The sequence below is a fragment of the Ovis aries genome, chromosome 22, assembly GCF_016772045.2.
Source record: "Ovis aries strain OAR_USU_Benz2616 breed Rambouillet chromosome 22, ARS-UI_Ramb_v3.0, whole genome shotgun sequence".
NCBI lineage: Eukaryota > Metazoa > Chordata > Mammalia > Artiodactyla > Bovidae > Ovis > Ovis aries.
Genome location: NC_056075.1, coordinates 7288755 through 7302631, shown reverse-complemented (window position 1 = coordinate 7302631; position 13877 = coordinate 7288755). Strand labels below are relative to the sequence as shown.

Here is a 13877-nt window from a genome sequence, read left to right as displayed (position 1 = left end):
TAAGCATATTTCTCCCTACTGCCTCCAGAGTTTAGTCAGCTTAGAGATGATGTATGTCAAGTGCTTGGCATTAGTTAGTGCCTTGATAGAAGTTTTTTTATTTATTAGCCATGACTCTGTCTTCCAAAGGAGGGCATAGAACTTATAACTGACATCTGTGTTAGTTCTGGAACATTTGAGAGGCTCTTGCTACTATCTTCCTTCCTCAGAAACAAATCTCTCTCCTACCCCCAGTCTTGTGGCTGATGCCTGAAATTCCATTATTATAGGTGCCTTTCATCACTTCAAAATATTTGATCACTGTGTAAATAAAAAAGGCATATTAGAGTAAAAATATTTTAAACAATTATATTCCATGTCTATATCAATGTAAGTGAATTTTTCTTCCTTTTCTTATTAAAGCAAACAAAAATAATCTTTAGTTGTAAGGCAGGTAAGAGGACTCACAGAGTAACTGAATATGAGCTGGAAAGGGCACTGCTTGCTTGGGGTAGCAGCCTCCCAGTTGCGTGTAGAGTAGGTCTGTATTTCTGGTGGAGCTTAGAGAAAAAACAAAACAAAACAAAACTCTACCCACTGTTGAAACAACATTTTTCAGTCCTGGTAATTTGCTAAATTCACCACAGTGATCACAGGAGATGAGTTTCACAATCCTGCCTTGGCTGGCCCTGGCTGGGTCAGTGGCCAACTCATCCATCTTCCTCCTCTTTATGAATCATCCTGGGCAAAAAGGACAATGGACAGGAGATGCAGAAAAGCCTCTTTTCTCCCCAGGATAATCCAGCTCTAATTCCTCAGGAAGGGCAGCTTTGGGCCATTTTAAATCTAGGATATTTTTGTTCAAGGCTCCTAGTTTGCCTAGTTTGCACCTCCCAGCAAAAGCACTTACTAGGGGGTAATTGCTAAACCTGTTTACCCCACCAACCAAAGAGTCTATAAATTATCTCCAAAAACATTCTAATAAAGCAAATTTTGTTTTCCCTCTAGGAAAACAAAGCCCCAGATTACTAGAATACAAGTTGTCTGAACACGTGTGAAAAGGAGAGATATAAAATCACTGTTCCAAGGTCATCTTCACAGCCTCACAGTGATGCTTTGATGCCACTTCTTGAAAGGCCTTGATTGGAATTTAGTTGTTTGTTAGAAGTGTTTTGAGCTCAGTTACTTGAATACAGTGTAAACATTTCTTTAGGGAAAAAAAGCATATTTGCTTAATTTACGAAAGTTGAGTTGCTTAATTTATACTCTTAATCATGAAGGGAATGGCTACCCACTCTAGTATTCTGGCCTGGAGAATTCCATTGATTGTATAGTCCATGGGGTCTCAAAGACACTTAGCTACTTTCACTTTCACTTTCAGTCATGATCGAGTTCAAAGACAGAGTTTAAAGGCACAGATCAGACCATATGGTTTTCATGCCATTTTCAATAAAACTACTGAAAATAAATTAACAGAATAAAAGCAGGGCAGTTACTTTTAGCTGCTTTGGTGATAATGGTCCTTTCGTTTTGGTTCACAGAAATATATAGATAAAGTTTAAAAAATATTTAGCAGCAGAATTCTGTTGACAGTTCATTCTCACTGAAACATAAGGATGTTGATTTTATGGTCTCAAGATTTCTTCTGTTTACAGTAGACAAGATATAAGGGCAACCTGAGTGTCCATGGATAGATGAATGGATAAAGATGAGGCATATGTATATATACATACAATGGAATATATTACTCAGCCATAGAAAAAGAATGAAATCTTGCCATTTGTGACAACATGGTTAGATATAGAGGGTATTATGCTAAAAGAAATAAATCAGAGAAAGACAAATATTATATGATTTCACTTATATGTGGTATCTAAAAATAACAAGTATTTCCATCAAATCTAATAGCTATGTTTTAAAGCAGAGTAAAAGCAGGAGTTGTAAACTCAAAGCATTACAAGGAATGGCAAGTAATTGTATGAATAACCTAGCATAAGATCCAGGGATTCAGGGAAACGTGGGCTTGTGGACAAATAGGAACATATATGTCATTCAAATTCAAAATTTTTTTTTTTTAATTTTAGTTTTTTATTTTTAAATTTTAAAATCTTTAATTCTTACATGCATTCCCAAACATGAACCCCCCTCCCACCTCCCTCCCCATAACATCTTTCTGGGTCATCCCCATGCACCAGCCCCAAGCATGCTGCACCCTGCGTCAGACATAGACTGGCGATTCAATTCACATGATAGTATACATGTTAGAATGTCATTCTCCCAAATCATCCCACCCTCTCCCTCTCCCTCTGAGTCCAAAAGTCCGTTATACACATCTGTGTCTCTTTCCCTGTCTTGCATACAGGGTCGTCATTGCCATCTTCCTAAATTCCATATATATGTGTTAGTATACTGTATTGGTGCTCAATTCCAGAAAAATAAACGACCCAATAAAAAAATGGGCCAAAGAACTAAATAGACATTTCTCCAAAGAAGACATACGGATGGCTAACAAACACATGAAAAGATGCTCAACATCACTCATTATTAGAGAAATGCAAATCAAAACCACAATGAGGTACCACTTCACACCAGTCAGAATGGCTGCGATCCAAAAATCTGCAAGCAATAAATGCTGGAGAGGGTGTGGAGAAAAGGGAACCCTCCTACACTGTTGGTGGGAATGCAAACTAGTACAGCCACTATGGAGAACAGTGTGGAGATTCCTTAAAAAATTGCAAATAGAACTACCTTATGACCCAGCAATCCCACTGCTGGGCATACACACTGAGGAAACCAGAATTGAAAGAGACACATGTACCCCAATGTTCATCGCAGCACTGTTTATAATAGCCAGGACATGGAAACAACCTAGATGTCCATCAGCAGATGAATGGATAAGCAAGCTGTGGTACATATACACAATGGAGTATTACTCAGCAGTTAAAAAGAATTCATTTGAATCAGTTCTGATGAGATGGATGAAACTGGAGCCGATTATACAGAGTGAAGTAAGCCAGAAAGAAAAACACCAATACAAATTCAAAATTTTTGAGAACCTTGACTGGTCAGACAAAACATATCTGCAGGTTCAACTGACCTACAAGACACAGATTTGGGGTCCCTTTCTACAGGACAAAACTGACAAAATTAATGGTGGTGGGATGCGGGGAGATAAGTGATTCTAGAGATTTTAATACTGTAATTTCTCTGTTTCTTAAAATAGATGAGGATTTTTTCTCTGACTGATGTCTGGTATGTGTACAGTGATGAAATCATTTTGACTATAGGTTTACCTAAAGATAGCAAATATGTTCTATTAATAGGTGATGATTGTTTTTACCCTCTTAGAGCAAGGTTTGTATCTGGCAACTTTTTTTAGTCCTTCTTATTTATATTGCTCTATTATTTTACATGTACATTTGAGATATAGAATATGACTTTATGAAGGTTAATGCACCAAGCAAGACAATATAGGTCCCTGTGTGCGTGTGTGCATGCTCACTCAGTTGTGTCTGACTCTTTGAGACCCCATGGACTGTAGCATCCCAGGCTCCTCTGTCCATTGGATTTTCCCAGCAAGAATATGAGTGGGTTGTCATTTCCTTTTCCAGGAGATCTTCTCAACCCAGGGATCAAACCTGCATTTCCTGCATTGGCAGGCAAATTTGTTACCTCTTAGCCACCTAGGGAGCTCATATCGGTCCTTCCATCACATTAATTCAAATATAACATTTTTAATGTGGTTCATGTTTTGAGTATTATTAAGGTGAACTTTTAAGATAAACTGGGAAGTGAGACATTGTTGTATCTTTTTCTGTGGAATATTCAGGGATAAATACATAAGTAAATTCCTAAATAGGTACAAATTCCTTCGAATCCATTTGAGGTAGGAAAGAAATCAAAGGCTGGCAGGTACACTGAAGTGGCCTACAGATTTTTTGCAGTAGAATTATTGATTATTAGTAACATAGTAAAACCAATTTTTGATTAAAATAGCTAATTAAATAAAATAACGTGGGAAACTGATGGTTTTATTACTTGATGCCCAAGAAATTAACCAGTCTACTTTTGTGAAAGACAACAAAAAAGTAATCAAGCAGATAAGATTTTTTAAATGACCAGACTTTGTGACACCTATGAGACGGATTTCAGATGTCTGCAGATTTATACATATTGAATCATACAAAATCGATTATGGATTTAAATGTTATATATTTTATTCTAACTCCTTGATAATTAGTTACCTACCTTTGGGAGCTAAGTCAACTCCTAATTATAAAGAGTTGTCATTAACCAGAACATCTCCGGTCTTTTTCTAGGTACACACTTTGGCATTTTTACGTACAGCAAATAAGCACTGGGTTTGTTATTTTTGACAATGCTACCCCAAATCACTTTGTTACATTACACATCCCTTACTGTCAAAAGCTTTATACTGTGGCACAAAAATATCAAGAAGAAATATGTCTGTTAACATCTCATGAGAAAGGTCATTTGCAATATGAATTATCAGTGAAACTGAACTTTCAACTGGGGGCGTAAAACTTTTAAGGTGCATAGAAGCAAATGAAAATATTAAAAGATCTGTTTCAGTTGAGATCTGAAGTATACATATATATGAAATATATTAGCATAATAGATATCAATATCATATAATAGTAATACTATCAATAGTACTAACATTAGTTATATTTATTAGCTTAAATATATTCATTTCCTTAAAATGAATTAGGTCTTCACTACATTCTCAACAAAAGATTGAGAAAAGCAAGCTCCAATCGGAAATCTATCTGGTGATTACCTGGCAGTGTAAAGCACCAAGAGGCTGTCAGTTTCTTTTGTGAGAAGACTGTGAGATGTAACTGATAATTCAGTTTCTCTGCCACAGTAGGTTGTTGGCACATAATATCCTTAAATCTCATCAGACCTAAGAGAATGGCCTGACACACCATAGGAAACAAGGTTCTGTGTGCTTAGCTAATGTCCCAGCACTGCATGGGAAAGCAAGAAGCTTTGCAAGCTGTGATTGTATTAAGGATTTTTTTAAAAAAGAAAAGCTTTCTACTTTTAGAATTCTGAGAATTAGAGTTGAAGTCATACATATCTCACTTGTATTAGCCTACCTTTACCTGAGATTCAGGTTATCTTGTATCTTATCAAATGGTCCCAAACAAGAAGTCTTGGGATATCATATTAAAGCATATTGTGATATCAATCAATAATATGAAAGGACGATGAGCAGGCACTGATTAAAGCTGATCATTTATTTCCCCAAAACATGCACAGTCCAAAAGGAATAAGCCATAAAGTGGCATTTCCAAATCTGTGTTCCACCCCACTACCTTTACTATTGTTATGAATGTATTTGTGATTTTATTTGTAGTCTGCCCATACATAGGAAGGCTCAGATGGTAAAGCGTCTGCCTACAATTTGGGAGACCCAGGTTCAATCCCTGGGTTGGGAAGATCCTCTGGGGAAGGAAATGGCAACCCACCACAGTACTCTTGCCTGGAAAATCCCATGGACAGAGAAGTGTGGTAGGCTACAGTCCATGGGGTCATAAAGAGTCCGACACGACTGACCGACTTCACTTTCACACATAGGAAAATGCAGGATGCCAGGGTTAAAACACGATTCTGAGTGTAGTAGACATGTATTGCTTATATTCTTATTCTCCATCAGTACTGGCTCCGACCATGTGTGAATTGGAAATGAGGAGAAAAATCTATTCAGCTTAGCAGAGTAAAAGGTGATTGCTTTTATTATCTAATTTATTTTCTAATGCAAATAGTTATCACAGCTTATTTGTTCTGGGTCTAATTTAAATTATTTGTGGGGAAATTCATGTGTTAATAGGATTTTTTTCCACTAAAATTGATAAAATTTTTGTTCTCATGTGCAATTTTTCCTATATAAAGTGAATACAGAAATGAGTGAAACAGTCCATGTTCAGAGTTCCTGATCTACTAAAAGTGGGAGTAGGGAGTAGAGGGTAAAAGTAAAATATACTGAAAGTCGCTCAGTCGTGTCCAACTCTGCAACCCCATGGACTGGGGCCTGCCAGGCTCCTCTGTCCATGGAATTCTTCAGACAAGAATACTGGCATGGGTAGCTGTTCCCTTCTCCAGGGGATCTTCCCAACCCAGGGATTGAAGGTGGGTCTCCCTCATTGCAGGTGGATTCTTTACCATCTGAGCCACCAGGGAAAGGAAAAGTAGCTCAGTTGATTCCGACTCTTTGTGACCCATGGACTATAGCCTGCCAGGATCCTCTGTCCATGGAATTTTCCAGGCAAGGGTACTGGAGTGGGTTGCCATTATTACATGACAATTTAACAAGTGCTGTCAGTAATGAAGTCACAGTACCTATAAGGCATTCCTGGGATACAGAGTTTTCTGTGGGGAATAAAAATAACAGGAAGCTTAATGTCTCAATATCCAGGATGTTGCTACTGACACCTACCATAGAAAAAACATGGTTGGATATATAATACACAAGTATTTATGTAGATAATCACTATAAAAATTATATCCATTCCTGTAATTTCTTTAGATTTGCTTTTTCAAATAAAAAAAAAAGTATTCAGGCCCCATGGAACTCTCAATAGATTAACTTACTAAACTCAGCCTAAATTTTACTTATCAGTCTGCATTAAACAATGCACATTTTACTACAACAAAGAACATTCAAATTTAATGGTTTTCAATTAAAAGTCTTAGTGAAAGCTTTGGGATACAGCAACTACAATTTTGAAGTAACCTAGCCAACTCTGAGTTCATATTAACAAGAACTATTAGAGATGTCAAGGAGTGTCTTATCCCCTCCAATAAGGGGACAAATATAGAAAACATGGGGAAATTAACAGTATGAACAATAAAACAGTAAAACAGGTAGCAGGAAACATCGTAGAGAGCAAAACTTTGAGAATCAGTTATCCATTTAAGGTATAAAAACCTTACAAAGGGAAAATATTTCTAGGCTTGCTGCTGCTGCTACTGCTGCTGCTAAGTCGCTTCAGTTGTGTCCGACTCTATGCGACCCCATAGACGGCAGCCCACCAGGCTCCCCCGTCCCTGGGATTCTCCAGGCAAGAACACTGGAGTGGGTTGCCATTTCCTCTGTATTATTTTTTCCCTCTGTATTGGCTTTTATTCTTCTAAGATCAACTGGTTACTTCGGTGTTTCTGGGTGTTATTTGCGTTATTTCTGTTAATTACTACTTATTCTATCATACAAATGTTTGTCTCCACGTCCTAAAGGCTTAAAGATAAATCAGGTACTAGCTCTAAAGGTACCTGGTAAACCCCACCTCCCTCCTACTGATTTTTAAATGTCTCATGGGTATATGTATATTAGAATTAAATGGCTTTATTTATTGCTTGTAAAAGGAAAGTAATAACCAGTTGAGCATATTTCAGGCTACAAGAATACCTTTAAACCTGGGCATCAATTATTCGGATAAAATGGTGACAGATAAGCAAATTTTGAAATAAGAACTAAATGGCATTTTAAATGTTCCTGAGACGAAAATTTTTAATTCCTGATTTTGGTTGGCCAGATGGATACCATCTGTGTAATGGAAGTGAGTTTCTAGGAAACTTGAGAGCTTTACTGCATGAAGCCTTCCACTATTTAAGAAAATAATGGATTATTTAAGAAAAGTCCAATACTGTGTATAATTCATCCAGATCAACTAGACCCTACACAATGATTTTGGGAAAGAACATGAGAGAATTATTTAGATTCAATTAATTCAAGACTATTGACAAATAGGACATTACTGAGATACAGTTTCATCAGAGCAGATTTAAGTAACTTAGTTGACCCGAGAACTGTCTTAGCAAAATCATGCTCAAGGCTAGGCCAAAATATTGCTGTAAGGGTGGGATAAATAAAACATCATGCCAATAAGGTGTGTCCTTAGCTTCAGGAAAAAAAAAAAAAAGGCAAATACCACAAGTTGAGAATTAATTGGTTAGCTCTAACATACTGAAGTAATTCCAAAAGTTATAGTAAGACAATGCTTAAACCAATACAGCAGTCTATTGCCCCTGAAATAGGTGTATCTTAAATGGCTTACAAAAAAAATACATCTTGTAATTCTGAGGTAAACATCTTTATTTTCTTACACAACCAAACATGTTAAACTATCTTAGTATATTACCATTTGAACAGGTCATCTTTTAGTCTTTATGCAGTTTTCACATTGTTTTACTCAGTATTTTTAAAATGGACTAAACACCTTGTAGACACATTTAATAATACTGCATAACCTTTGCAACCTTATTTGGTATATAATCATGTTCAGTTATTTTTGTATATTTACAGGGAATTAAAGTAAACAGACCCACTCCCTCCACCCCCTATCCCACAATTAAAAATAAAGGAAAAGACAACAAGAAATGAGATTAGGTTCTGGAAGGAAAGAAACCCCAACTATTCAAGTGTGGGGTTTCAGAACTCAGCTTTTTGCACCTACCCATCCTCTACGCTACAGAAAACCTTTGTAAGACTACCACCAAATATTTTCTAAAACATTTCAAGAAGTTCCAGTAGATTTCTGGATTTGTTCCTTTAAAATCAAGATACTCTGCCTTTGCTCAGGAGGCAGCATGGCAATCTGATCTGCAGTCAGCTGAAGAACCTGCATGATCAAAGCTGCCTTTTCTTGATCCTGGGGGGTTACTTGGCTCTGCCCAGGACTAAAACTGCTAGGCTGCCCTCCACCTTGCTTGCCCGCTCCTTGCATGCCCGGCCCCTGCATGCCCGCTCCTTGCATGCCCGGCCCCTGCATGCCCGCTCCTTGCATGCCCGGCCCCTGCATGCCCGCTCCTTGCATGCCCGGCCCCTGCATGCCCGCTCCTTGCATGCCCGCTCCTTGCATGCCCGGCCCCTGCATGCCTGCTCCTTGCATGCCCGCCCCTTGCATGCCACCTCCTTGCATACCTGCCCCCTGCATGGCAGGTCCAGGGTTTCCCACCCCTGAAATGTTGGGAACCTGTCTGGGTCCCTGAGGACCACCTGCCCCCATATTAATAGGACCAGGTCCCTGAATTCCCCCAGTCATAGGGCCTCTCGAACTGGGGCCAGGGCCCCTCATCTCCATTCCTCTTGCATCCATGCCTCTCGCTTCCATTCCTCTGGTTTCCATTGCACAGGTCTCCATTCCTCTTCTCTCCATCACCCGTGTCTCTAAGACCTCTGTTTCCATGGCTCGAGTCTCCATCCCTCGAGAGTCTCTGCTGCCTCTGCCATCCATAGGCAGCCCTCTTTGATCTATCATAGGTCCTCTGGGCTCACTCATGAGCATTCTAGGATCTGCTAAGGGCCCTCCCCTCATCTCATGTGAGGAAGGGCCGCGGCTGTCATGACCAGCGGCATGGTGCATTGGAGGACCCTGATGTGGTGGGCCAAGATAGCCTCTGGGCTCCACTTCTCCGGTGACTGAAAGCAAAGTCCCTCCACGTGGGTCATTTGGAGCGTCCCCTAGCAGTCCCCGAGGAGGCAGGCCACCAGCAGTCATGGGCCCACGAGGCATAGGAGCTCTGGGATCAGATATCTGCACCTGCCCCCGCTCTAAGGGCACGGGACCAACCCCTGGCATTCCAACTTGGGGCTGCATTGTTCCGCCAGGAGTTAAGGGGCCAGGACCAGGAACTGCGGCTGGCATTGGGCCTTGGGGTGGAATTCCACCTTGGATGGGGGTCTGCATCAGAGGAGGGATGTCTTTCACAGGTCGTCTGGCCAAATGCTGAGGCTGAGGGGCCGGGGGGGTTTTGCTGGTTCAGCAGAACGTTAGGTCCAGGACAGAGTCCAGGGCCAGGGCCAGAAACGGTTTGAGATTTCCCTGGGATGAGTGGTGTTACATGAATTTTACGATGCAGAATTTTCAGAGCAATCTCTGGATCCATGATTCTCATCACTACTTGTGCCTGCAACAGCGCATAAGCCAGCTGAGGGTTTTGAAGTAACATATTTCGAGCTTCCTGGTGGCTGTTTTGGACACAGAGCTTCATCTGCTTCATCAGCTCAAACATTTGCTCCGGGGGAAGACTAGCGACTGCTCTGGTAATCGACTCAGGAGCATCTTCTGGATCGATAGGGTCCCCGTAGGGTGAGTCAATGATAGGCGCTGCAGGCCCTAGGCTCTTTAGCTCCTCCTTGTTCTTTTCACTGGCTGCATTGTCCACCCGAAGCGCTCTCCCGCTGAACTCCCGCCCATTAAGGTTCCGCATGGCACTAAGGGCGGTCTCCTGGTCTTGGTACTCGCAGAAGCCATAACCCTTAGGTTTGCCCGTCTCTCTATCGTATACCAGCCGGAAACTCACAACAGAACCAACCTCCGAGAAAATGTCCTTTAACTGCTCCTCAGTCGCCTCATACGGAATGTTCCCCACGAACACGGAACGCAGTGATCGATCCATTGCCGGGTCTCTCACCGCCAAACTCGACATGATTCCGGTCGCCACACAGCGGAGAGCGGCTTCTTCAAGTCGTCCTCTTCCGACCCACACTTCCGCCGAGCAACGGAAACAACTTTCAAATTCCGGGCAGAAACCTCTCTACTCTGTTTGAATCGTTCCGCTAATCCTCAGCATCTGCGCCTCTATGCTTTCCTAACTAAACTAATGCTTTCTGTCCTTGGTCCTTCCTGAGGCGCATGATTCCTTTCTCACCTCTTATTCTGAAAACTTTTCTACGGCGCTCCACCACCCTCTCCGGGAAACGCTCGGTGTGGGTCGACCACAGTAAAGATGGCCACGTCAACTTCACCATGGTAACGAGGAGGGACCGCCTTCTATGACGTCAAGGGCGGTTTTGCTTCCGTTTGACCGGCGGGAAACCGCTAACTGAAAGCGATTGAGGCGGCGTCTTCTGTGTTCTGGTAGTATTTCCGTGTATCAGTTTCTCGTTAGTAGAGTACCTTTAAGCTCTATTTAAAATCACAGTGCAGGCAATGAGGGAGAAATGTAGTTATTTCAAAGCAGACATGGGGTTGTCTCATTAAAATTCAAAAGTAATAGCTTGTTTTAGAAACGCAGTTTTGGACAATAACTGTCCAGAAATACAAGCTGAATGCGTGTGCTCGCTCCATCCCCGCCCCCATCCTGTTGCTTCAGTCAGTCCCTGAGGAGAGGTCCTTCCTTACACGTTTATTTTTGTGCGCGCACTCAGCAGTCGATCTTTTCACAATAATATTTTTTTCTTGGTTATATTAACCAATATTAATAATAATTTATTGAATTTTATGGCTACAGCAGATTAGTTAAATGCATTTAACCATTCTTTAGGCATTTAGGTTGCTTCTCATTGTTATTAACTGATGCAATGATTTCGCTACCTCTGTTATGAAGCAGGAAACTAGTTTCTCTTCTGTTGCTAGTTTTGCTGGGAGAAGTTAAAACATGTGGAATGTGGGTCTGTCTCTAACAAGCAATTAGAATAGAAGCTTGGTGATTCGCTAAGCAACTGGTAACCTGCAAAGCCTGACTTCTTACCAGGTTAGTCCATCATAGCTCCAGAGCATCTGCCATGTACTGTGGCCACTAGAGTACTTCAAAAATGGCTAGCGTGACTGAGAGACTGAACTTTTAATTTCATGACTTTTATTACATATAAAAGCTGATATTCACTTAGACTTTTGGAAAACTACTTAGTATATTTAGAGCAACTTGGGTGTGGAATTGACTTTTGCAATGATAAAATATAAATTTAAATCAAAACTAGTTAAAGTTTAACATATTAATTGAGATATGCTAGTAAAATATATGCAAGGTTTTGAAAACAATATAAAATAAAATACCTTATTAAATTTTTATTTTTTCATATTAAAGTGATATTTTTAATACATTGGAAAAATATGTTTTAACATCACTCATTTTACTTTGTTTAATGTGGTTACTTAGGAAAATAATATTACATATATAGATTGCATTACATATCTGTAAATTGTATTGCTTCAGAACCTAAGTCTTAACTCAAGCAGAGATTCCTTTTATTCTACATATTCCTTTTGAAGGGACTATGGAACTTTAAGTTTCATCAAAAAATTATTGCAATAAAGCAATTATCCTTCAATTAAAACAACATTTAAAAAATGAAAAAAATTTTCATGAGCCTCGGATATCAGAGTTCAAGCAGTACATCTGAGATGAGTGTGGGTTTAGGTATAAATCAGACAAAGCATCCATTTACCTTCAAGTGTCTTAATAGTTATTTGAAACAGGTTTGGACATAGCTCTGTAAAAATATTTATTTAATTCTTTATTAGACTGTGCTGGCTCTTCATTGTGGCGTGTAGGAATTTGAGATGTAAGGATCTCAATTTTGGCATGTGGGATCTAGTTCCCCAACCAGGGATCAAACCCAGGCACCCTGCCTTGGGAGCTCAGAGCTTTAGCCTCTGGCCCACCGGGGCAGTCTGGGACATAGTTACTCATTCCAAATGGGTTAACCACCTCTCCCCGCCCCGATTTTGTTTTAAGTTAGTAGTATTAAATAGAACCTAAATGATACCATTATAACCTATAATCAACATAAAATTATGAATGAAATGTTGATATTTAAATACAAAGAGATATTTTACCTGTTGTAGTGCTAAGTCTCTGAAACCCAGTACTTTAAGCCTAATATTTTACATGTCAGTTCAGAGTAGACACATTTCAACAGCTCAGAAGCATATGTGGTTGATGGCTACCATCTTGGAAAGTGCAGTTTTAAGGAATCAAATGCCAGGACATGAGCAAAAAAAAAAGGCACATTTATAAACTGCTTCAAGAGTGGGTTGTAATGATGTGCAAGAAACAACCATGCATTCGTTCATTAAACATTTTTGCATGCAGAGAACAGAAAGAACTCAAAACTTCTGCCCTCAAAGACTTCATCATCTAGCAAAGGAGAAAGACCTGAATTGATTATCATAACATCAGGTGGCAGATGCAGTGCCAGAGACAAACACAAGGGAGTAGAGAGATGTGCCATCCTTGGGGGAAGGAGGCTGGAGAACAGGGACCGAATATCACCATCCGTTACAACTAGTTAAGGTCCCTGAAGTCCTCATCATTTGTGAAATGTTCATCGTTTCAGAAGTTCTGCATCATGAAAATAACCTGGTTAAAATGCAACAACCTACTCAGGCAGGGAGAACATGTAAACTCATGCATGCTCATTTACATGCATTACTTTTTAATTTTTATTCATTTTAATTTTTCCTTTTATTTATATTTTTATTTTTAATGAAGCAAAGATGGATACTTTTAATGATAAAAGGTACAATTCACGAAGAAGATAAACATCATAAACCATTAGATACAATAACAAAGAAGCAAAGATGCATAAAGCAAAAATCAGAAGAAATATAAGAGGAAAGAAAAAATATAATCATAGTATGACATATTAACATTTCTCAGAATATTTATTTTATCAACTGCAGAAAAAAGCATCTTGAATGATGTCATTATTTACATATAACATTTATATTTAATTAATATATATTAATCTTATATCCTATACAAATATATTTAAAATTTTGTATCTCATATGTTGTTATTAGATTTATATAGGACATTTAGAAAAACTGGCAGAAAGATAAACGTTACTAAATTTCAAAAAGTATAATTTTGTGTGTGTGTGTGATTCAGTTATACATACATATATTATTTTTGAAATTATTTCCCATTATAGGTTATTGTAAAATATTGACTATAGTGCCCTTTCTGTACAGTAAACCTTTGTTGCTTGTTGCATATCTATTTTTTTAAATTAGAAATCTAGCGTTCTATTCATACTAAGTCAAACAAGTGGAACTAAAGTGTCCCCCCACCCCTGATTCTTTTAATTGAGGTGGAGCAGGAGTGAAGGGGAGTCGAGGATGGTATTTCAGAAAACTAAAAACAAA

At 39.3% G+C, this 13877-nt stretch overlaps 2 protein-coding genes across 4 annotated transcripts in view; one reads left to right on the top strand and one right to left on the bottom strand.

The window, feature by feature from the left end:
- PRKG1 (protein kinase cGMP-dependent 1) overlaps window positions 1-13877 on the top strand; it is a 1392774-nt gene that overhangs the window by 778085 nt on the left and 600812 nt on the right. The window lies entirely within an intron of this gene.
- Window positions 8081-10470, bottom strand: CSTF2T (cleavage stimulation factor subunit 2 tau variant). The gene is given in 2 exon segments (XM_012163222.4): window positions 8081-9752; window positions 9754-10470. Coding segments are annotated over 2 exon segments (1914 nt in total). The 5' UTR covers window positions 10435-10470; the 3' UTR covers window positions 8081-8519.